General features: G+C 40.9%; 2 protein-coding genes across 2 annotated transcripts; one reads left to right on the top strand and one right to left on the bottom strand.

The window, feature by feature from the left end:
* Nucleotides 1-78: 78 nt before the first annotated feature.
* tmprss13a (transmembrane serine protease 13a) lies at nucleotides 79-13,172 on the bottom strand. Its single transcript, XM_058080882.2, has 13 exons — nucleotides 13,004-13,172; nucleotides 8,940-9,111; nucleotides 8,755-8,865; nucleotides 7,543-7,722; nucleotides 7,323-7,449; nucleotides 7,150-7,245; nucleotides 6,973-7,016; nucleotides 5,603-5,765; nucleotides 5,329-5,507; nucleotides 3,740-3,838; nucleotides 3,437-3,579; nucleotides 3,189-3,341; nucleotides 79-1,610 (listed from the first exon to the last, which is right to left on the bottom strand). The coding sequence occupies exons 1-13, from the start codon at nucleotides 13,019-13,021 to the stop codon at nucleotides 1,596-1,598; spliced, it is 1,500 nt and encodes a 499-aa protein (XP_057936865.2). The 5' UTR covers nucleotides 13,022-13,172; the 3' UTR covers nucleotides 79-1,595.
* A 2,548-nt stretch (nucleotides 13,173-15,720) lies between these two features.
* On the top strand, nucleotides 15,721-23,951 carry il10ra (interleukin 10 receptor, alpha). The gene is made up of 7 exons (XM_058080896.2): nucleotides 15,721-15,865; nucleotides 19,132-19,240; nucleotides 19,367-19,536; nucleotides 20,603-20,748; nucleotides 20,823-20,985; nucleotides 21,926-22,044; nucleotides 22,842-23,951. Exons 1-7 carry the CDS (start codon nucleotides 15,769-15,771, stop codon nucleotides 23,613-23,615), a joined length of 1,578 nt encoding a protein of 525 aa, XP_057936879.2. The 5' UTR covers nucleotides 15,721-15,768; the 3' UTR covers nucleotides 23,616-23,951.
* The last annotated feature ends 118 nt before the right edge of the window (nucleotides 23,952-24,069 follow it).

Genomic DNA, 24,069 nt, shown 5'->3' with positions numbered 1-24,069 from the left:
TCTCTCTCTCTCTCTCTCTGTCTCTCTCTTTCTCTCTCTCTATCTCTCTACAGGTCAGCCAGTCAAGACAAATTTGTATTTCTTAAAGCATTTATTCATATATGGACAATGGTCATAAATATGAAATACATTTGAGACAGTAAATAATAAAAAAAAATCACAGTATGCATAATGTAATCAGTAATGTTCGACACACACGGTAAAGTGCCATTTCTATTTAAGTCTGACATGTTACCCCCATCTCTGCAAGCATTTGTTTATTACAGTGGAACATCTATATTGGGTGGAATGGACATGGTCCGTTCCAGGGTCAATATATGAACAGGTAATATTTTCATACATTTAATAAGCGGAAAATATAAAAATGTCGATTTTGTAAAGCATATCTGGGCATGTTGAGAGGCACTAGTAAAATAAAATGAACTCTAATCAACATTATTAAAACCATAATATCATTGCTCAACCCCAAAAATGGTTTTGATCGCCACGCAAGTGTAAGAAGAAGCAAACGCCTGTCAAATGTAGAAGGAATAAAAGACTGAAAAAAAATGAAAATATAATAAGACAGGTGCATGGTAAAGGTGACTTTACTCACTAGAATCGCCTTTTTTAACATTGTGTGTAAGCGTAAAAAGAAGTTCAGCCCAATAAGACTTGAAAATTTTAACCTGACTGACAGTCAAGGTTTATTATGAGAGGTGATTTCCTTTGCAAGTGAAATTCACATGTCATTTTTAAAAACAAGGCTGCACGGCGGCCAAGGTTTCCTCCCACATTCAAAAAACATGCTAGGTTAATTGGCGACTCCAAATTGTCCATAGGTATGAATGTGAGTGTGAATGGTTGTTTGTCTATATGTGCCCTGTGATTGGCTGGCCACCAGTCCAGGGTGTACCTCACCTCTCGCCGGAAGACAGCTGTGATAGGCTCCAGCATCCTCAGCAACCCTCGTGAGGATTCATTCAAAAACAATTATTAAGTGTAAAAAGAAGTTAAACTCTGTAAAAGGTAAAAATAATGAAAGACCACTGTAAAATGTACTGAGTCTTGCCGTCACGATCCACATGACGGGTTGGACTTTTGGCTTTCCTTCCATTCCGGTTTCAAGTCCTCTTTTGGTGCTTTTATTTTGTAATTTGTACTCCCCGTGTATACCAGTATGTGATGGGCGTTTAGAGGTCTTTTGAGTTTGGTTGGGGTTTCTGCTGGTTGTCAGACCTTAATTCCCATCCATCTTGCAACAGATTTTTTCAAATTTTTGTGTGATTGTTCACGTATAACGGACGCCAGCTGTTTCAAAAAAGGTCAACTAAAAAGAAAAACATGATAATTGAACTATTTCGCTTCCACTGTAGCATTTTGGCATCTCAAAGAAACTTGATTAGGGAAATTGTAGTCATGAGTCAACACGCAGCTGTAAACATGATGTGTGCCTCCTCCCCGCCACCTCCAACATTAGCAACATTTAATCCGGCTGTCTTGTCTGGAGCGTCCCCTCATTGGTCCATCCATCTTTGTTTGAAGACAGCTTCATAGTGCACGGTTCAATGGAGACGAGGGAAAACGAGACAGCCAGCCGGCAGCAAGAAGTGACATTACGGCCGTTCAAACTGTGAGAGATCAGGGTGAAATGAACATTTCACAATAATAAACATACTGCTAAATATAGTGGTAGATAGAGGTTCTTTCTTATTAAGTGTTGGGGGGGTGGGGTAAACACAGGAAAAGTCCAGACCCGACCATGCTAAGTACATTTCCAAAAATTAATAATTCCCTTATTTATAAATGGAATATTTTTGTAGGTAGCACCCATGAAACCTTCTAAATGTAGTTTTTAACATTATTAGAGCGCTCTAGATATGAAATAACACCCCTTTGCTCACCTTTACAGTCCTATTATAGTAGTAATACAGTGGACAAAATAACAGAAAATAAGCACAAATAAGTTGTGACGCTAGAGGAGCTGAGAAAGGGATGGACAGGAAGTGATGTTGAGGGTTTAGAGTTGACTTTCAGCTTGGTGTGTGTTACGGCCATGACAGTAGCCTGCATTTTTATTAGGGATTTTTTTTTTATTAGGGATTAGTGTGCCTGTTGTGAGATCATTTAAACCTGCAATAAAAGCCTGTTGTTGCGGCGATCACTACAGTAACATTACTGGCACCTTGTGACCAGTGTGGAATACTACATACCACATTTCGCAAAGCTTCTTCTGGGCGCTTATATTTGTATTAGTTAATTTGTCTATTTTTATGCTTGAAAATGCTTAATTTAGACAGGAAATACAGCATTTATATATTACTAATAATTGGGTGTGTTCAACCACAAAACAGCATGATTTATTAACTAAGATATGTTGGACAAAACGTGATTGAGCAAAGCTGTGAAATTCAAACTACGTAGTTTGAAATGACAAATGTATTTTCATTTTAAAAAAATATTTTTTGGTCGTCTAGTGGTTAGCGCGCAGACCTCACAGCTAGGAGACCGGGGTTCAATTCCACCCTCGGCCATCTCTGTGTGGAGTTTGCATGTTCTCCCCGTGCATGCGTGGGTTTTCTCCGGGTACTCCGGTTTCCTCCCACATTCCAAAAACATGCTAGGTTAATTGGCCACTCCAAATTGTCCATAGGTATGAATGTGAGTGTGAATGGTTGTTTGTCTATATGTGCCCTGTGATTGGCTGGCAACCAGTCCAGGGTATACCCCGCCTCTCGCCCAAAGACAGCTGGGATAGGCTCCAGCACCCCCTGCAACCCTCGTGAGGAAAAGCGGTAGAAAATGAATGAATGAATGAATGAAAAATATTTTTCAAAGTTATCTTAAAATGTTCCTATTCATTAAATTCATGACTAAATATTACTTCTCTAAATATTACTGCCATAATTTCTGATGTTAAACCATGTCCAGTAAATTGGGATTTGTACATATGTAAGGTTCACATGTCAACTTCTTGTGTTATTTGACAGAAGCCAGTCGTGAGCTTTGAGACAACTCACAACAAAACTCACAACTCATGGTGTCATCTTAGACATAAGTCTAAAATCATCTCACAGCAACTCAACACTCAAAAGGTAGCTAGGAAATATGCCACAGAAGTACCAATAGGAGTTTAAGTTTGTTTATTCTAATGCGTCCAAAGGCATACACTGTGCATGATTCATTGAGAGAGTGTGTGTGTGTGTTACCTGCATGTTGGTGTAAATCCAAGGAAGAACACTGTTCACTCTGGTGTAAACACCTGGCTTGTTTACCTCAGCACAGCCAGCCCCCCAGCTGGTAATGCCCACCAGGTACCACACATCATCAATCTGACAGACCAACGGCCCACCACTGTCGCCCTAGAGGAATGAGGTTAACCATAAACATAACATTAAAAAAACAAAAAGAAACCCTGATTTGTCCTCTCAAATCTGCCCGGTGACCGGCAGCTGACCTGACAGGAATCTCGTCCTCCCTCCAGGTGTCCGGCACAGATCATGTTTTCAGTCACAGCTCCTCCATACACCCGAGGGCTGTTGCACACGTCTCTACCGATGATGTCCACTGTCACCTCCATCAGATCAGTGGAGATACCGCCTGAATGGAAGATAAACAACACATGTATAAGGAATTGTAATTTAATCATCTTATGTGGCTAAATACACCGTGTAAACGTTACAGTCCTCCTTTTTTCTCAACAAATATTTCACACCTGGCCCTAAGTGGTTTGACAGGTTCCTAGTCTGGTCAGGCTTACCTGATCCTGCCTCAGTGGTTCCAAAGCCTGAGGTCCAACAAGTGGTTCCATGGGGGAATGGCTGTGCAGTAACTGGCAGACATGCTGGATGAACATCGGCTGGATGACACATACAAAAGGAGTAGAAATACATCTCAATCGTCTACATGTTGATACAGTATCTACAAAGTAAACAAATATACTAATAAATATAAAAATAGACATTATGCCACAAAAAATGCGTTTGTTTCAGTAACCCCATAAAATCCTACATCTTTGTTTATTCTCATCTAAAAAGTCACAAATGCTACTGCAACAGCACAGTAAAAAAAAGTGCAAGAAATTTCCAGTAAACTCCAGTAAATTTTCCTGGGCTATGTTTAACTCTGAATTAATTTTTGGAGACGGTGAGATGGTGGTTAGATGCTCACAGACCTGACCGTCTGTGAAGTAAACTTCCTTCATGTAAGATTCCTTATTACTTATATATTTACAACCTCCCAAATACAGTTTTTACATTTATTAGAGCCCCCAAGACATGAAATAACACCCCTATAGTCACCTTTACCCTCGTATTACCCAATATATTACCCATAGTAACGACTTTTGCTAGGAGAGCTGAGTGGGGAGGTCGACAGGAAGTGATGTTGCGGGTCACTTCCTGTAATGAGATCATTCAAATCTGCAATAAAAGTCTGTTGTTCCGATCTGGTGCTTGTGTGTCTCTCCAAACATTACAGTCACATTACTGACACCTAGTGACCAGAGTAGAATACAACATGTCGTTACGTCTTTGAATGCGTCTTCTAAATGCCTTATATTGGTACTTTAATTTGTTTTAATTTATGCACAATGTAATATCGGTAATATTTACTTAAATATGCATATTTTTTGGCTAATAGTAGGTCGTATTCAAAAGGATTATTTATTTATTCATATGTTTTTGAAAAACCATGATGCACAAAGTGGCCCGCGAGAAATAGTGGTGTTGCTCATGCTATTTCAACAAAAATAAAGAAAAAATACACAATAATAATAATAAATATAACAATATACAAAATAATAAATATAAGTAAATCAGAATTTAAAAAATCATATTGCCTTTTTTGCTGACAAACCGATATGTCGATATTGTCCAATTGTCCAATAGCCGATATCGATACGGATCAATGTAATATGACATATCTCCTGTGGGGGAATGAACACATATGTGTTGTATACAACATTTTTTTCATTATCATTTTTCATTATCGGGAAAATAACCCCATACCGATATCAGTATTACTGATTTCGGGATATTTATCAGACATCCCAAATCATATTATATTTTTGTCTATTGTGCACAGTGCCTTAAATCTAGTTGTTTTAAATACGATTATACGATCATACGATCATTTTACTATTCCATTTGTTCACAAAAATGAATGAATGATGGTTTCAATGCAGAAATGTCCACCGTGGTTTTGAGCAAGGCATCACAGCTCAGTGGTGATCATCATCATCAAACCACTACCACATTCTTACTTTCCACTCGTCCAATATATTGGTTATGTGGCTCGCGTGTCACACTCAGCATTCACACAAGCGACAACAGTAGGACTTGTACCAACCGTTAAAGTCAACCGGTTCAGTCAGCTTGAGCAGAGCGACATCTTGATCATTGGTCCTGTTGTTGTAGTTTTCATGCAGTATGATCTTCTCCACCAGGAAGGGCTGAGATAGATTGTTCAGAGACACGGCACCTCCGTACGCTTGCCAAAACTGAGGCAATAGCATTAAGGGGTTACTCCTGCACGATGGAAGAACATCATTATGGTCAGCTAACTTTTTTTATTAGCAGTAGTGGAATGCAAGCTGAAGCCTCGTCCGATAATAGATGCTCACCTTGGGAAGCAGTGGGCGGCAGTCAGCAAGTAATCGGGCGCAATCAGGACCCCTCCACACACGTGGGAGCCCCTAAAGTGCAGGGATAACTGCCAGGGCCACTGACCCATCAGTGCAATGCTGCCTCCTACGATGCGAGATGTGGACTGCTGTCTGCCACAGTCTGTAAAGCCGATACGACCTTTCAGTCCACGTAATACATACAGACAACAACATGGCTTATCACCCTAGTGGATGTTCAGTGTACTCTGTGTACAAGATAACTTTATTGGACTATTTGGAAGTAAAAATTCAAAGATACCAAGTAATTTAAGTTGTATCCACATGTTTTGAGCATACTTAAAAAATTCAAGTTGTACTTCTGCAATAAGAGTTATGTTGGTGGAAAATCCACTTTTTCTTTCTGTTTATTTAGACCACACATACATGCATAATACAGACATTACTGTGGAGTGTCCATGAATGCATCTCTTGGTTACCCACGGACAATGAGGAAGTGTGGTTCTGAGGAGATGTGTTGTTGGATATGTTCGGACTCTATGCTTTCAATATTCATTCATTCAATTTCTACCGTTTTTTTCCTCACAAGGGTCACAGGGGGTGCTGGAGCCTATCCCAGCTGACTTCGGGCGAGAGGCGAGGTACACCCTGGACTGGTGGCCAGCCAATCACAGGGCACATATAGACAAACAACCATTCACACTCACATTCATACCTATGGACAATTTGGAGTGGCCAATTAACCTAGCATGTTTTTGGAATGTGGGAGGAAACCGGAGTACCCGGAGAAAACATGAAAACTCCACACAGAGGGTGGAATTGAACTCCAGTCTCCTAGCTGTGAGGCCTCTGTGCTAACCACTCATCCACCGTGCAGCCCTACTTTCAATATAATTAATGAAATAAGTTATTTTGGGCGCAGACCTCCCAGCTAGGAGGACCAGGGTTCGATTCCACCCTCAGCCATCTCTGTGTGGAGTTTGCATGTTCTCCCTGTGCATGCGTGGGTTTTCTCCGGGTACTCCGGTTTCCTCCCACATTCCAAAAACATGCTAGGTTAATTAGCGACTCTAAATTGTCCATAGGTATGAATGTGAGTGTGAATGGTTGTTTGTCTATACGTGCCCTGTGATTGGCTGGCACAAGTCCAGGGTGTACCCCGCCTCTCGCCTGAAGACAGCTGGGATAGGCTCCAGCACCCCCGCGACCCTCGTGAGGAAAAAGCGGTAGAAAATGAATGAATGAATGAAAATGTATGGACACTCCTGATTTAGTTATAATTTTTTTTAAATGTAGGTACTAAGGTGTGGCTGTGTGTGTGTGTGTGTGTGTGTGGCATATGACTGTGGGAACAGATGGCACAGGCTTACCGACACACTGCAGGGAGACAATGTTTTGGTCTTGACAGGAGGAACTGCCGCAATAAAACACATACTTGTATGTAAGAAAAATGATACATATACACTAACATACACTATTTTATACACATAAGGATATTTTTTGTGCCAATGCAAGTGGCCTTTAGAGGGTTACGAATGACTATTTACCTGAGTTCCACTTGGCCCTGGATGGTTTCAGACAATCTGGTGGTCACTGTCAGACCAAGGGAGGCCTGGGATGAAATATCTTTGCTAATAAAGGAGCTAAAAATGAGGAGAAAAGGTATAAAGGTATATCCCAGAACAAGACTCACATACGGTAAGAAGTGCTGAGTCGTTACCTTCTAAAGCCAAGCTGGGCACAGGTCTGGTCAGCATTGCTCTGGTTCCAGCCGCTGAAGCAGACAGGAAGAAAGCGTCCATCTTCAGCGGTCCTGACCTCCAGACGGTTACCACTTACAAACCTCACTGGGGAAAGATGAGCAAAGTATTTGGTTAATAATAATGTGAGTCATACTCGCTGCACAAGGGCGCTCACATCCAAACCAGTTCTACACTCACCACAGTCCATTTCGTCAGAGCCAAGCTCGCAGTCCCTGACGCCATCGCACTCGATGGTAGCATTCACGGGGCACGTGTCGTTTCTCAAAGGCAGTCCGCCACCTGTGTCACCACTTATTTGCTGGTTGTTGCTGTTGTTGTTGTTTATCGCCTGGGTCACCAAGGTGGTACCAAAGCGCACTGCCATTGGAGGAAACGGGGTTAAGTCATGTTTGTCATTGAATCATAAACAGGAATAAAAGTTCAAGTAGGAAATGTTAAAGAGCCATGTCCAGGTGAAGACACTTGAATATTCACTGAACGAATAGTCATTATTTACTCAATCACCACGTTTGAACTGCACATTTTAGAGTAGCCTTTTACTGTGGCCAGCCTATGACACACCAGAGCAATAGTCATGTTGGGACACGGAGTCATTCATTCATTCTTTTTCTATTGCTTTTCCTCGCGGGGGGTGCTGGAGCCTATTCCAGCTGTCTTCGGGTGAGAGGCGGGGCACATATAGACAAACAACCATTCACACTCACATTCATACCGATGGACAATTTGGAGTGGCCAATTAACCTAGCATGTTTTTGGAATGTGGGAGGAAACCGGAGTACCCGCAGAAAATCCACGCATGCACGGGGAGAACATGCAAACTCCACACAGAGATGGCTGAGGGTGGAATTGAACCCTGGTCTCCTAGCTGTGAGGTCTGCGCGCTAACCACTCAACCGCCGTGCCGCCCTGACTCACGCGTGGGCGTAGGTGGGAGGAGGGCGGCGGACGCCGGCCCTACCCGAGCTGGCACCAGGCTGCCGTGGAGGGCGACGGTACGGCGGAGGGTGTCGCGGGCCATCCCCGCACCAGCGACTGGTGGGGGCTTGGGACACGGAGTAAAAGGTGCAATTTAAAATGATCATTGTCAACACAATGGAGCAACAATTGGAGCAAACTGCCAAGTCACAGCCTCCTAGTGCAGAATGTGTTTGGAGAGTGTACAGTGCACCCCCCCCACCCCTACCAAAAAAAACATATGCAAATTTTCTCCCAATGCATATTTTGTACAAAACTGTAGCAATGAATAATAATCTTCCAGCATAGTGCATACTAACAATGCACTTCAAAGCAGCCCTTAAACACTCTCTTCATTGACCGGCGCTGATAATATTTAATAGAAGAGCAAATGAATATGAATGCTGATGTGCGGCTGTCGGGGTGAATACACACCTGCCAGCCAGATGGCTACAGACAGTAAAGCACACAACAGAAAAGCCCCACATCCGCCTCCGTAACACTGGGCCTTACGGTCACAGCAGCCCTTCCTCTTTCTTCCGGTGTCTGTAAAACACAGCAAATAGCATAATTGTTTTGCCTTGCCTGCTGATTTGCATATGTTAATACAAGAGACTCACGTGTGTCTGACTGTGTTATTTGGGGAGCTGCCACAGGTGGCGCATACTGGGGGATGTAATGCTGGTTGGCGGCGGTCTGGCCGGGCCCCACGCCGTACACCACCTCTTCATAGGACCTGAGGGGGGGCTGGGTGTGCACAGTGACGGAGTAGTAAGGAGGAGGTGCGTCGTTCTGTGTGAAAGGAAAATAATCATCATTACAGTCTATTTTCCTGGAAAACATTGTGGCCTGATACTAACATATAAATTACACATCACGAACAGCAGGTTTGCATTTGATAGGCCAAAGAGAACAGATTAATAAGCCACATTGTCCTTCGTGCAATACAAATATTAAACCCATGGTCCACACCCAGGTAAGTACCTTACAGGACAAAGACACAGCTATAGTTCCTAGCAACGGTGAGAAGATTATTTCCTCATTTTTCAAGACACGCTATTTCCTTAGCAAGTTTGACGTCAAGGCTGCCACAGGCAAGTATTGGAATTAAACAAGGAAGCATTTTTACTCATGACTCACGATAAGGGAATAAACAAACATTTTACTGGTATATATACATATATCAGCTTCATATAACAATACAGTAACAATTACAGTATATTTTTGGAGTTACAACCTGTTTACGACCTTCTAAATACAGGTTTTAACATTATTAGAGCCCTGAAGACATAAAATAACACCCCTATAGTCACCTTTACATTCAAATTGCCCAATATAGTACGCATGATAAGAGATAATAAGCCACTAAGGACATAAATAAGACTTGAGTGTGTTGCTCTAAACGTGTTCCAGTGCTTGAGGGGCAGACAGGAAGTGATGTCGGGGGTTCAGAGTTGCGTCTGAGCATGGCGTGCATTATGTCCGCAACAGTAGCCTGTGTTAGTGATTATTATGAGGTGATGGTAATAACAGTCAATAAAAAGCTGTTGTTTTCAGTGATCAGGTCTGGTGCTTGTGTGTCACACCGTATTCTGCCGAACATAACAGGAACATAGTGATGACTGTAGAATACTACATATCAGTCTTTGACTGCATTGTTTTCATTTCGGTTTATTTAGACGCTTTTATGCTTTAAAATGCTTCATTGGGCAAAAAATACTGAATATTTGCTGAATTATGAACATTTTCTGACTTAATATTGGTCATATTCAAACATCAGGAAGCATTATTTATTCATATTTTTGAAAAATGTGATAGAGCAAAGCCACAAAATGTAAAATCTTATATTATAAAATATGTTATAAAGAAATATGATGTTCATTCAAGTTACCAAATATATTAATAATTTATTATTAATAAATGAATAATAACATCATTAATAAAAATAATTTCCCGTCATTCAAGTTATAAATTTCCTAGTATTTTTTTGAGACAATAAAATAAAAACAAAAACAACCCAAAAGAACTGTAAATATTTGTCTCCATAAAAACTACCAGTCATTGCTTCCACACTCTATTCCTTTTCCTCGACTTGCGCAGGTCATGTGCATGTGCCAAATAATCTGAACCATTATTACCATCATCATAATTTCCGATCTACGTCTGAATTTGGATGACTAATGATGATAGATCACATGATAGATCACATAGTCTCTCCGTCTTGACCTTCAATGAAGAGCCATATCTCCATCTCAGTCCTATTAATTTCTCCTGAGTGCCCGTCAGAATGAGTCAGAATAAATCAGAATAAGTCAGAATAAGTCAGAATAAGTCAGTGTTCAATTGTCCCAGATGTTGATTGTCAAGCAGTTAAACTTGTTTGCGCTCGGTCGACTGCATCATGACTTTGCAGTGTCACCTGACGGAATGTTGGGGAATCACAAGAAGCCTTTAAGAGATGGAGAATGAGTGTCGTTAAAGAAGAATGAGGGTCAAGTCACGTCTCCAATGGATTTTTGATCATTCCTTTCCAAATATTAAAAGGAAGAGAATGAGAGGATCTTACGAGCAGAGGCCCCTTTCTACAAAAGGTGTTTCATAACAGCTTTTCCACGGTCCTATGGTCAGGTTTCGATATACGCCTGTAGGCGAGTCTAATTGGGGTAAAAATGGCTGAGATGAAACAGGTGGAGGAGCAGGTTGATCATATTCCCCAGCTCTCGGACATACGGATCGCTTTGCATGCCTTCATTGTCAGGGAAAAATGACTGTTAAATGTCAATTTCATAGGTTTACACGGCATTTAAAGGGCTATTATTTACGATACCACAATACGCAAAAGGCATTACGTGAGATTTACATTCAGACACTGTTTTCAGGGGGTTCAGCTGGGAATTATCACCATAGATCATTCAAATATGAACAATAAATTCATATTTTTTGTTTTTCTTTGTGGAGGGGGTGGCAATTTTATAATCTGTACCCCATATTACCTTGTGGAGACATTTCACAGTACTACAGTAAGGTTAATGTTCATTAAATTTGTCCAAATACTAATGTACGTCTTGATGTACCAGGCGTTAAAATGAACTGAAAAAACAAGGTTAGATAATAATTTTTTCCATCACGGAACATGTTAAACTGCAATTTCATCTGAATAGCATTGCGTTGACTCGCCTCACCAACCTTATCAACCAAAGTGAGTACAGCAATCTGCGTAACTAAGTGATTACTCCACTCCATAAGTGGAAAAAATATTGTAAATAGTATAATATTCACAACCTTTCTTAGTAAAGGTGCCGGATTCAGAATAAAAGTCAAAATAATTTAACTGTACACGACTAAAAATGCCAGTACTTTGACTATTACTCCCTGTCTGTACAAAATAACACCTTAAAGAGACACCTTAAAGATAGTCAAAAGTCATCATTTTAACTACAGCAAAGCATGCTGGGAAGGACGAAGGCTTTATTCAAACAAACAAACTATAGTTGTTTACCATAGGGAAGTAGAAATTTCAAGCAGGAATGAACGGACACATTGCTAGGTTCGATTCCCCGCAAGGGCATCTTTTTGTGGAGTTTCATGTTCTTCCTGTGCATGCGTGGGTTTTCTCCGGGTACTCCGGTTTCCTCCCACATTCCAAAAACATGCTAGGTTAATTGGCGACACAAGTACAAGAAGGTTTTTGCTACTTTCCATATGCAGAAATATACAACTTCAAAAGACACAAAGTTAGGCTTTGAGTTTTGCGTTTAAAGTTTGACACCCCGTCATAGAGAATAATTTTAGGTTTACATGCAGAAAACAATGCAAAATAATTATAAATGATGAAAGGATGCATTATTTTTGATGCAGACTTGAAGAGTCTTGAACCAGTCATGATGTGCTGTATATATCACTATATTGACACTTACTATGGTACCCATTATGGCATTGTATGGTCATATCACCTCGGACTTCGGTACGTGACAAAAATAAAAAATAAAAAAAAACAACAAAAATAAAATTAAAAATTTATAAAATAAAATAAAAAACGTAAATTATATTAGAAAGGCAGGAAGTGAACAAATGTAACAGTTACTGATTGTAAAAGTACCAGATGGAGGGGTAGGATTTAAAAAGCTTTGCTCTTCCTACTCCTTTTGGACATGTGGAACTGTGAACTGATTATGTGATGCACTCAATTCAAATAATCTGATGCATGTTCAAATGAAATAAAACCATTACCATTACCATTACTTCCTGTACCTCCTGGCAAGATTGAATTCAATAGTGTTTCCGGCCTTCTTTATCAAATTACTGGCACTCACAACTTTCTTTGGTCCCATGGCGGGTTATTTCGCAGTCAGCAACACGTTTTGTTCGGCGCTGGAAATCCAACATTCAATATTGTACAAAAACCGAGTCAGTGTACATAAACTGGGAAAAAAAATGAGGTAAAATTGTTGATTGTACATCCAGTTTAAGAAGACTGACAGCAAGATAATTACAAAAAGGAAATGACTGACCAGTAAAAAGGTTCACATATTTTAGGCGGTTTTACAAAAAGAAAACAATAAATAATAAATGCTACCTTTAGTTTTTCAGTTTTCATGTCCCTCAAACCTTTTTAGTATCTGGGATGAAGAAGGAGGAACCCAAAGGAAGAACCATCAGGGAGTAAAACAAATACACAACTTACCTGGTTAAGCTTTGCCATCGAACTCCGTGATTGTAAGACAGAGACGAGTTAGACAGTGGAGGTGAGACGATGTGGGCGGAGCTTGGTCAATCACATGACCCACTGGAAACTGATGGCTCCACAGTCTTCTCCGCCGGGATTGTCACTGACCTCCATCAGCAGAGTCACAGGTCTCAGCTCCTCCCACGTACAGCTTCTGTAGATTTCTCCAAATCTCTTATTCAATCTAGTCCACAGAGGCGGGCGTGCCCACGTAGACCAGTTTACACACCTGCCGAACCGGTTTCTTGGCAGGTCGGGTACCGCCACAGCTGGTTGAGCAGTGTGCAGCGCTATTGTGTCGCTTGACACCATTTGATGGCCTCTGGTCTTAAGTTAAAGCAATAGTTTTACTCGTCAGGTGGTCGTCTCAGGTGCTATACACCCCACCCAGCAGGGGGCAGCATAATGTTGATGGTCCAGCGGCCAATTGCTGGTGAACTGAACTGGTTTTTCTGAAGTCATGTGACCTACAAAAAACAAAAAGAGCAAAAAAACAAAAGAGGTGAGAAACCAAAAAGGAAACTGCAAATGACAACATTTAAAGGAACAGCACTTTGTCATAATTGAATCGTCAATGAGAGGTGGAAAGAGTACTAAAGTATTGTTGTTGCGGAAATTTCACTCAAGTACAAATGCAGGCCTAAAAATCTTTTTATTTGAACTTTTTATTTATATATTTTTTCTACTCAGCCAAGGGTTACATTTAAAATATAACATATAGCATAATTAGAGTAACACAAGCAAATGTAATGCAAACATTTCCAAATGACTCATTAGCATTTGTGAGCAGATAAGCTTGCTTCTGTGATAAAAACCAGTTTCCTGTGACTGATGTGACTGAAATGCTGCATATGTTCGCTAACCACGACCATGACAAACCTGCTCGATAAAGGGCATCGATCGAATCAACATATGGAAAATGATTTCAAACATTTGAGTCATATTTGGTAAGTTAAAGTAAGACATGGATCAGTCAGTTAATAAACACTTTCATTTTCCACCCCCAAAAATAACTCCTGAACAAACGTCCCTGTCAGTACCCTGTCAGCTTGTTAATACATGGAAACAGGAAGTGTAAGTTTGCTATGTCGCTCGTTTTGATATCTAGCCTACAGCGACTTCATACAAAAGAGTCGCTGAGAGGCTGGAGCCGGGCCTTTACTTTGTCTGACGCCCCGCACATAAAAAAATCTCTGAGATACAAAAAATGAGTTTAACCTTTTATTAAAGAAAAATAATAATCAACTTATGATACCGTGCACAAACTCATAATCAAAGTAATCACAGAGATGAAAAGAATTAGCGGTCAACAAAAAATACGGCAACCCCGCTCACCCTCTCTCTTTATCTCTCTGGCCACTCAGGTGAACAGGTGCCAATATTAACGAAACGTCACCGCCTATAACCATTTGACCTACTTCCCTTACCCACGTGCTCAAAACAAATCTAAATAATATCATAAACAATAACAAAACACCACTATTCAAATTTAAACTATCATGCACCTACAAAAATCAATCCAAATTCATTCATGACTCCTACATAGCCATTTCCATGCTTTTCTTGATACTAGCCACCTAAGTTGTTGCCATCACTATATTTGTCCAAACAAATGTACCAAATGAACAAGAAACTGAAGAAACGAGGGTAGTCTGATCATACTGTGCGTTGCAAATTGCAAGAATTGGCATTTTGCACTGTTCTGGATCTTAAGGAGTTTCTAAGTAGAGCTTCAAAATGTAAAAAGAAGAAATGGGAGTGAGATATCCAGACCAGAGGCCTCCCCGAGGAGGTGTTAAGGGCATGCCCAACCGGGACAAGGCCCCGAGGCAGTCCTGGGACACGCTGGAGGGATGATGAAGACTAGATGAAGCTATGCCAGTAGAGGATCGAACTAGCAAAAGTCAGGTTGGGAGACGACCACTCTAGAAGCCATGTCAGCATTTATGGATTAAGCAAAATGTTTTTTTTTAATTCCACCACAGGGGGTGACTAAAATTGTCAATTTGTTTCCAGAGGAAAAAATTAAAAAATGGGAAAATTCTGAATGATGGAAAAAGTGGGACTGAGGATCGAACCATCAGACATCAATCACGTTTGTAAACAACCAATTTAGCTCAGATTTTCTAAGGGAACTCCGGTTTCCTCCCACATTCCAAAAACATGCTAGGTTAATTGGCGACTCCAAATTGTCCATAGGTATGAATGTGAGTGCGAATGGTTGTTTGTCTATATGTGCCCTGTGATTGGCTCGTCACCAGTCCGCCTTTCGCCCAAAGACAGCTGGAATAGGCTCCAGGATAAGCGGTAAAAAACGAATGAATGAATGAACTGCCCTAGAAACAATGAAATGACAGTAAATATGGGAATTTTTGGGAAAACTCCTAACAGGCTCAGGCTAACAGGTAGTAAGTAAAGGACAGCTGTTTCGCTGTGTATCTTTGATGGCCGAAAGAGGAACTCAAATGTCGTGTACTGTGTCAACATTTCTGTGAAAAACCTCATCAACTCAAATGTGTATAAGGCGAGGGCTGAAACTAAAAAAAAGAGGAAGATAAAGTCTTGCTGGGACTTGTGAGAGAGCGAGAGCGTCACAACAGGAAACGTGTCATCTGACAGCAAGTGTTTGAAAGAGCAGAAGCAGAATCTCCCCTTCAGAATCAGTTGGTGCTGCGAGGTAAACATGTCCCTTTGGTTGTACTGTTCTTGGGGCTTTCAGGATTATGCCACTTTGTAACTCCACGATGACATCAGTGACTATGAGCCAAGAGACACTACTGATTGCCTTCATGCTTCTTTCCAAACTCATCTGTGGGTCAGGTAATGACACTTTTGCTGTTTGAAGTATCCTGGTTAGGATCAATGTCAAATTAAATATATTCTATTATTCTATTATAATGTGTTCTATTATAGTAGTTGATTTAATTTTACATTAGTGTGACAAATAAATGTTGAAAACAAATTACAACTCAAACATACCTTGAAATTGAAACAGAAAAAAGAGCTATTGGAGATCCTGTAAATGTTATGCAATATCATTCCATCAATGGATTTCCCTGTAATGTTTTGGAATTGAATGGCCTTTATTGTCATTATACAAGATGTACAACGAGATTGGAGAGCTTCTCTTTTCAGTGCAGTCGTCAAGTTAAAAAAAAAAGTATATAAAAGTAGAGTAAAAAAGACAATTTAACAAGATATAGACAAGATATATACAAGATATCCAAATGTATTATAAAAAGTATTGCACAGGAGCATATGTAGGAGCAGACATATTGCAGATATATTAATTTTAGTGCAATGATAAATGGGTCATAGTGCAAATAATGACTGGTGTATACAGATGAGTAAAATTCACATATGAGTGTATTGTATTGGGTTGTTAAATAAATAAATATGATTGAGGTAGTAACAGACCACAATAGTATAATAAGTGTGGTTCGGGATTGGTTGAAAATAGCTTAAATTTACCATGATTTTCATATACTGTGCCAGTTTTCATACAGCAATGCATGTAAAAAACGAGGCCATTTGCCCCGTACATTTGTCCCTCATTTATCGCAGTTAATTAGTTCCAGACCCGACCGCAATAAGTGATTCAATATTAATAAATTGAATACTTTTGTTGCCAGAACAGAGTAAACCTGTTTATGACCTTCAAAATATGTTTTTTTAATCATTATTAAAGCCCTGTAGGCATTACATAACACCCCTATGGTCAGTTTCTTCTTGTTGTTGTAGTACTGTAGCATACTACTCTACTAGTTATGGTCGGAGAGACTCATGATGTACTTCAAACGCTTTATCAACAAGCAGAGAACACATACAGTATACGAGGAATATTCACAGAGGAGCTGCTGCCAGCCACTCTCGACATTGCTAACATGTTGCTAGCACTATGCTACAGTCTCGAGATACAGTGAAGAAAATAAGTATTTGAACACCCTGCTATTTTGCTATTTCTCCCACTTAGAAATCATGGAGGGGTCTGAAATTTTCATCGTAGGTGCATGTCCACTGTGAGAGAGATAAACTAAAAAGAAAAATCCAGAAATCACAATGCATGATTTTTTAACAATTTATTTGTGTGATACAGCTGCAAATAAGTATTTGAACACCTGAGAAAATGAATGTTAATATTTGGTACAGTAGCCTTTGTTTGCTATTACAGAGGTCAAACGTTTCCTGTAGTTTTTCACCAGGTTTGCACACACTGCAGGAGGGATCTTGGCCCACTCCTCCACACAGATCTTCTCTAGATCAGTCAGGTTTCTGGGCTGTCGCTGAGAAACACGGAGTTTGAGCTCCCTCCAAAGATTTTCGATTGGGTTCAGGTCTGGAGACTGGCTGGGCCATGCTAGAACCTTGATATGCTTCTTACGGAGCCACTCCTTGGTTTTCCTGGCTGTGTGCTTCGGGTCGTTGTCGTGTTGGAAGACCCAGCCACGACCCATCTTCAATGCTCTGACAGAGGGAAGGAGGTTGTTCCCCAAAATCTCACAATACACGGCCCCAGTCATCCTCTCTTTAATGCAGTGCACTCGTCCTGTCCCATGTGCAGAAAAACACCCCCAAAGCATGATGCTACCACCCCCATGCTTCACAGTAGGGATGGTGTTCTTCGGATTGTACTCTTCATTCTTCTTCCTCCAAACACGCTTATTGGAATTATGACCAAAAAGTTCTATTTTGGTCTCATCTGACCATAAAACTTTCTCCCATGACTCCTCTGTATCATCCAAATGGTCATATGCAAACTTAAGACGGGCCTTGACATGTGCTGGTTTAAGCAGGGGAACCTTTCGTGCCATGCATGATTTCACATCATGACGTCTTAGTGTATTACCTACAGTAACCTTGGAAACGGTGGTCCCAGCTCTTTTCAGGTCATTGACCAAGTCCTGTCGTGTAGTTCTGGGCTGATTCCTCACCTTTCTTAGAATCATTGAGACCCCACGAGGTGATATCTTGCATGGGGCTCCACTCCGATTGAGATTGACCGTCATGTTTAGCTTCTTCCATTTTCTAATGATAGCTCCAACAGTGGACCTTTTTTCACCAAGCTGCTTGGTAATTGCTCCGTAGCCCTTTCCAGCCTTGTGGAGGTGTACAATTTTGTCTCTGGTGTCTTTGGACAGCTCTTTGGTCTTCGCCATGTTACAAGTTAAAGTCTTACTGATTGTATGGGGTGGACAGGTGTCTTTATGCAGCTAACGACCTCAAACAGGTGCATCTGATTCAGGATGATACATGGAGTGCAGGTGGACTTCTAATGGGCAGACTAACAGGTCTTTCAGGGTCAGAATTCTAGATGATACACAGGTGTTCAAATACTTATTTGCAGCTGTATCACACAAATAAATTGTTAAAAAATCATGCATTGTGATTTCTGGATTTTTCTTTTTAGTTTATCTCTCTCACAGTGGACATGCACCTACGATGAAAATTTCAGACCCCTCCATGATTTCTAAGTGGGAGAAATAGCAAAATAGCAGGGTGTTCAAATACTTATTTTCTTCACTGTAGATGATGTCAAACAGCTTTCCATCTTAAAAGCGCACACAAGTCACAGATACATTATTACACTTCACGTCACATCTTTTGTATGTCTTATATTTCTATCTTCATTCATTTAGCCATTTTTGTGCTTGAAAATGATTAATTTAGGCCAAGATTTTGTGTAAACATTCCATTTATTTATAATAATAGACCGTATTCCACCACAAAACAGCAATCATTTATTAAATCATTTAGGCACTATGTTGTCTGCAAAAAAAAGCACCTTGTACTTTGCTGAATCACTCACTCAATTTTTTTGGAGTACAACTACTAAATAATTAGATGAAAGATAATTTGATGAAGAAGGTGAAAAACACTGTTGAATTCAGTTTCATTTCTGCAAGTAGAAGTATAACTATCCTTTAATAAATCTTTTTTTCCTTCATATTTTTGAGTACTGGACCGGATTCATTGAATTTTTATTATTTCCTATTGGAAAATTTGTCTTGTCTGACTTTTTGGAACAAATCAAGCAAGGACACTGTATTTATTTTGTATTTAGTTGTACATTTGTTTTTTGCCAACAGGACAGGGTGTCAAACTGTCAGTGAATGTTCTCGATGGCGAAGTCATCGTCCTTTGGAATAAACCGAGAAACGCCACATCAGACATCCAGTACAATGTACAACTAGCCAAGTATGTTATCCCCCACAGTAGCAACTCCAATCATACAACAGTACTTGATAATAACATTTGTGCTAATTCTAGTTGGTTATGTAATATCATAATTCACATATTGACAGAGGTGATTTGAGCTGACAGGTTTTCTGGCAAATTGGACGTGGTTGGTGGCTGCACTGGGATCACAAGGACCTACTGTGACCTAAGTAGGCTCATACATGACTACACGAGTGCCTATAAGGTCGCAGTTCAGACGGTAGACGGAAACGACACGTCTGAGTGGACGGTGAAGAAATTCCTACCAAATGAAAGTAAGCAAAACTAGATATGATGTTGTGATGTTATGTCATATCTACAAAATGACACTGTTATTTTGTTATTGTAATCTATAGTTAATGTCAATGTTAGGTCTTATTATGTTATTATGTTATGTATGTTTTGTTAGGCGATATGTGTTCCAACTATAAGGGTATCACACTCCGTTACGACCGTTAGTCTAGCCTCAGCTACAATAGCTGTAATGCCGCGAACCACTGGACCAGCTCTACACCCTTGCAAGTGCACATGGGAGTTTATCCAACCGGTCTTCATGTGCTTTACGGACTTTGAAAAGGCATTGGACCGTGTCCCTCGCAAAGTCCTGTGGGGGGTGCTCCAGGAGTACAGGATTGGTGGCGCGCTACTACGTGCCATTTGGTCCTTGTACAACCGGAGCAGAAACTTGGTTCGCATTGCCAGCAGTAAGCCGAGCCTGTTTCCGGTGAAACGCTAAATTCACTGAATTGATGAAGGTTAGGACACAGGCCGAGGAAAATTTGAATCAGTTTGGGTTTGGATCTGGATTTTGAATCCTGATGATGCAGCAGAGAAAGAAAATGGGCAGTTTTTAAAATCGAGCAGATACATTCATTCATTCATTTTCTACCACTTTTTCCTCATGAGGGTCGCGGGGTTGCTGGAGCCTATCCCAGCTGTCTTCGGGCCAGAGGCGGGGTACACCCTGGACTGGTCGCCAGCCAATCACAGGGCACATATAGACAAACAACCATTCACACTGACATTCATACCTATGGACAATTTGGAGTCACCAATTAACCTAGCTTGTTTTTGGAATGTGGGAGGAAACCGGAGTACCCGGAGAAAACACCACGCATGCACGGGGGAGAACATGCAAATTCCACACAGAGATGGCCGAGGCTGGAATTGAACCCTGGTCTCCTAGCTGTGAGGTCTGCGCGCTAACCACTCGCTCGCCGTGCCGCCCTCTTCTACAGATAAATGTAAAAGCAGTAGCGGTATAGCTATAACATAATTGTGTTGTTCAAAGCTAGGTTTATATTATTCCAGTTGAAATGTACATATTTTCTTATCTTACAGGCAACCTGCAGCCTCCATCATTCACCTTATATGCTACATCTAGCACTATCACCGTCCATGTTCATCAAAAACCTGTCCTGAAAAAGCTCTTTCCCTTTGGGGTTACGTACATCATGTACTTGGAGGAAAATGGTCAAGATGACAAGGTAATCAACTTAGTAACGAGTAAATGTTGAAGGTAGTATAATGAATTGACCTGTTTGTCATTTTTGTCTTACAGAAGACCATAGCATACCTGACAGATGGCTTGGATCAGGGCTCTAAAACCTTCACATCTCTCCGCTGGGGGGTTGAGTACTGTGTGAGCATCATGGTGGAGGGAAACGGCGCTCTATCCACAAGCAATTTATCGCCAAAACAATGCCTACGACTTCCAGAACAAGGTTGGCAAAACTATGGTTTCTTATACAGCAGGGGTTTCCAAAGTGAGGCCCAAGGGCCATTTGTGGATGTGCTTTTAAACAAGGGGTTTCAAACTCAATTTACCTGGGGGCCACTGGAGCTAGGGTCTGGGCAAGGCTGGGCCGCATCAGGTTTTCCAAAAAAAAAAAAAACAATTAATAAAAAACAGAAAAATATACAAACTTTTTCAGTGCTTTGGTTCCGATTTTCTAAAATAAAAGCTCTGATAAAACATTCCACTGTTCCATTGAACAAATCAAGAATAAAGAAAATCAATCAATCAGTATTAAATAAATATAATAATAATAATAATAATAAAACGGCAAATAATAAAAACTTAAGAAACCACATATAGTAGGTGGTTTTTCAGATTAAAATGAACAAAGCATTATTAGAGCCCTGTAGACATGACAAAACACGACTATAGTCACATTTATACTCTTTTTATTTACAACATATTGCGCAACTGCAGGGTCTTGAGACACATGCTAACTCGCAAACTAGAGAGCTAGCGACCTAAACGGTAGCCTTCAAGTTATTTCCTTTAAACAAAAATAGCCAAAAACTTACCACTTCCACACGGATAGGGAGGATACCTATTAACAGTTATTTAACCTTTAACATGAACATTAATCAAACGTAATAATTTTTTCTGGGTACATGATACCATACAGCATCCATATCAAACTTGCGCGGGCCGCACTAACAACTTTTATATCAAGGCGGGGGCCTCAAACTAGTGTCCTGCGGGCGTGTTTGAGACCCCTGTTTTAAACTGTTTACAAAATGAAAAATATCAACATGGCCCCCACATCCTTTGTTTTTGAGTATGCGGCCCTACGTACATTTGTACACAACAAAGACCTGAGTATATTTAAATGTATTCACGCCGGCTAACACTTGTGTTTTGCATCGTTACAGAGTGGTTCATAATTGCTGTGTCATCCCTGACGACTTTGGTTATGCTGGCTGTTCTTTCAGCTGTGGCAATCTGCCTCCTTTGTCACATGAATCGCCCAGCGAAGACGCCTGCTGCACTGGTATGCACGTAAAACATTCTCTTAAAGCGAAAATTTGGCAAAACATGCACTCCCGCTGTGCTTGGTTCTACTTCCTGTGGGATTACTGTTCTGGTAAATACAATCGTCTTTGCAAAGGGTATGAGCGGGACTACCATAATTAAATAAGTTCCAGAAACAGAAAAGTAGTGTGTTCCGTTTTATGCCGCGATCGTGTTTTTATCTGACAAATCTTTAAGTAAGTTTCATCAAGTCTGGAATTACTACAACTGTTGAACTCCGATTAAAAAAAAAAAACGTCTCACATTTCACCAGAGCTAACGAATGATGCTGGGAACACCGAGTGTAGGTAGGATTGCAATGTTTATAGTGTGTCTTTCTGTGTAAATATCCCATGATACAACATGGACACCTGCAGGTTATAGACAAGTACGTCCTATATACTATATATGTATATATATATATATATACTACATATTCTCGGCCATCTCTGTGTGGAGTTTGCACATTCTCCCCGTGCATGCGTGGGTTTTCTCCGGGTACTCCGGTTTCCTCCCACATTCCAAAAACATGCTAGGTTAATAGACGACTCCAAATTGTCCATAGGTATGAATGTGAGTGTGAATGGTTGTTTGTCTATGTCTTGCCCTGTGATTGGCTGGTGACCAGTCCAGGGTGTACTCTGCCTCTGGCTCAAAGACAGCTGGGATAGGCTCCAGCACCCCCGCAACCCTTGTGAGGATAAGCGGTAGAAAATGAATGAATGAATGAATGAAAGGATGTGTTTATAATTTTGTCACAACATCTTCTCTTTCTAGAAATGCATTGCACGTGACTGGCAGCCACTGAGTGTCAGCGAGGGAACTATGGAAGTGATCATCGACAAAGGCTGGTTCCTGTCCGGCCCCAGAACAGAAGTGAAAACTTTCCAAGAAATGTCCAACAACTCGGGCGCACTTCACATTTTGGAGGAAGATGCTGAAGCGGACAAAGACAGGAGAACCAGCCTGGACAGCGGCGTGAGCCTGGTGTCCACTGAAAGGCCAAGGAGACAGGAGGATAGCGGTTGCGGGAGCATGGGAGGACCGGAGTGTTCCAGGGACAACGGGGTAGTTTATCCCCAACAGAATGATACCGACAAGATGATGGAGGATAGCGGGGTGGGACTCAGATGTAAGTTGGATTCCTCCTTCTTGACCGCGACAGGAAAGTTGGGGAGTTATCACAGCCAGAGCCCCGTCCTAAGGAATCACGTTGGGGACGAGGAATCTAAACAGATCCTCCCTGATGGGGTTTTAGCCGAAGTGGTCTCCGGCTACAGGGCTGGACCTCAGTCGTGCATATGCTCTGGTGCAGCTCAGTGCTCTTGGTGTCTCGGACTTATGGCCCATGAGGCTAAAAGCACGCAAAATCAGATAGGCCTGCAAGGCATGAACAACTTTTTCGATAGTATGAGACACAGTAAAGCAGCTATGAGTGACTTGAAAACAAGAGAGGCGTTCCCATTGCTGACAGCTCTGAGAGAAGACATGGACCACAATATGAACTCTCGGGGCATCTCGCTGTGTGACCTTCAGTTGAACACTGACTGATGATCCTCTATGAAAAGCAAAGAGTTGCTGCTTTGGAATTCAAGTCCCTTTACTTTGAATGTATGTGAGTCGGGTAAGTGGAAAAAGTATGTAGGAAAGACAGCTTGTTGGTAAAACATTCAGTGCGCGGTGTGATCAAATGCCAAAGGGGAAGTGGGACGGAAGTGAAACTGTTGGGGGAAATTATTTACATGCTTTGTTTTTTTTTACCTTGTCCATCGTCCCATTGCATTTTTGTTATTTATTATATTTAACTGTCAATGTGTCTCTTTTGTCCTCGTATTAAATATTAGTTTAAATACAATACATATGTATTTTGCACGTTGTACAATTCATTTGGTGTAGTGTGAACATGATCATCCGAAAGGCTGGTGAGCACTGAGATTGATTGACAGATGGGTCTCAAGTCAGGTTGCTAGCGACCTCAAATGTGAAAACTCCTCACGACCAGTGT

Source organism: Doryrhamphus excisus, linkage group LG8 (genome assembly GCF_037039965.1).
Source record: "Doryrhamphus excisus strain RoL-2023G ecotype Guam linkage group LG8, RoL_Dexc_Guam_v1.1, whole genome shotgun sequence".
NCBI classification, from domain to species: Eukaryota; Metazoa; Chordata; class Actinopteri; order Syngnathiformes; family Syngnathidae; genus Doryrhamphus; species Doryrhamphus excisus.
This window is presented reverse-complemented; position numbering and strand designations above follow the sequence as displayed.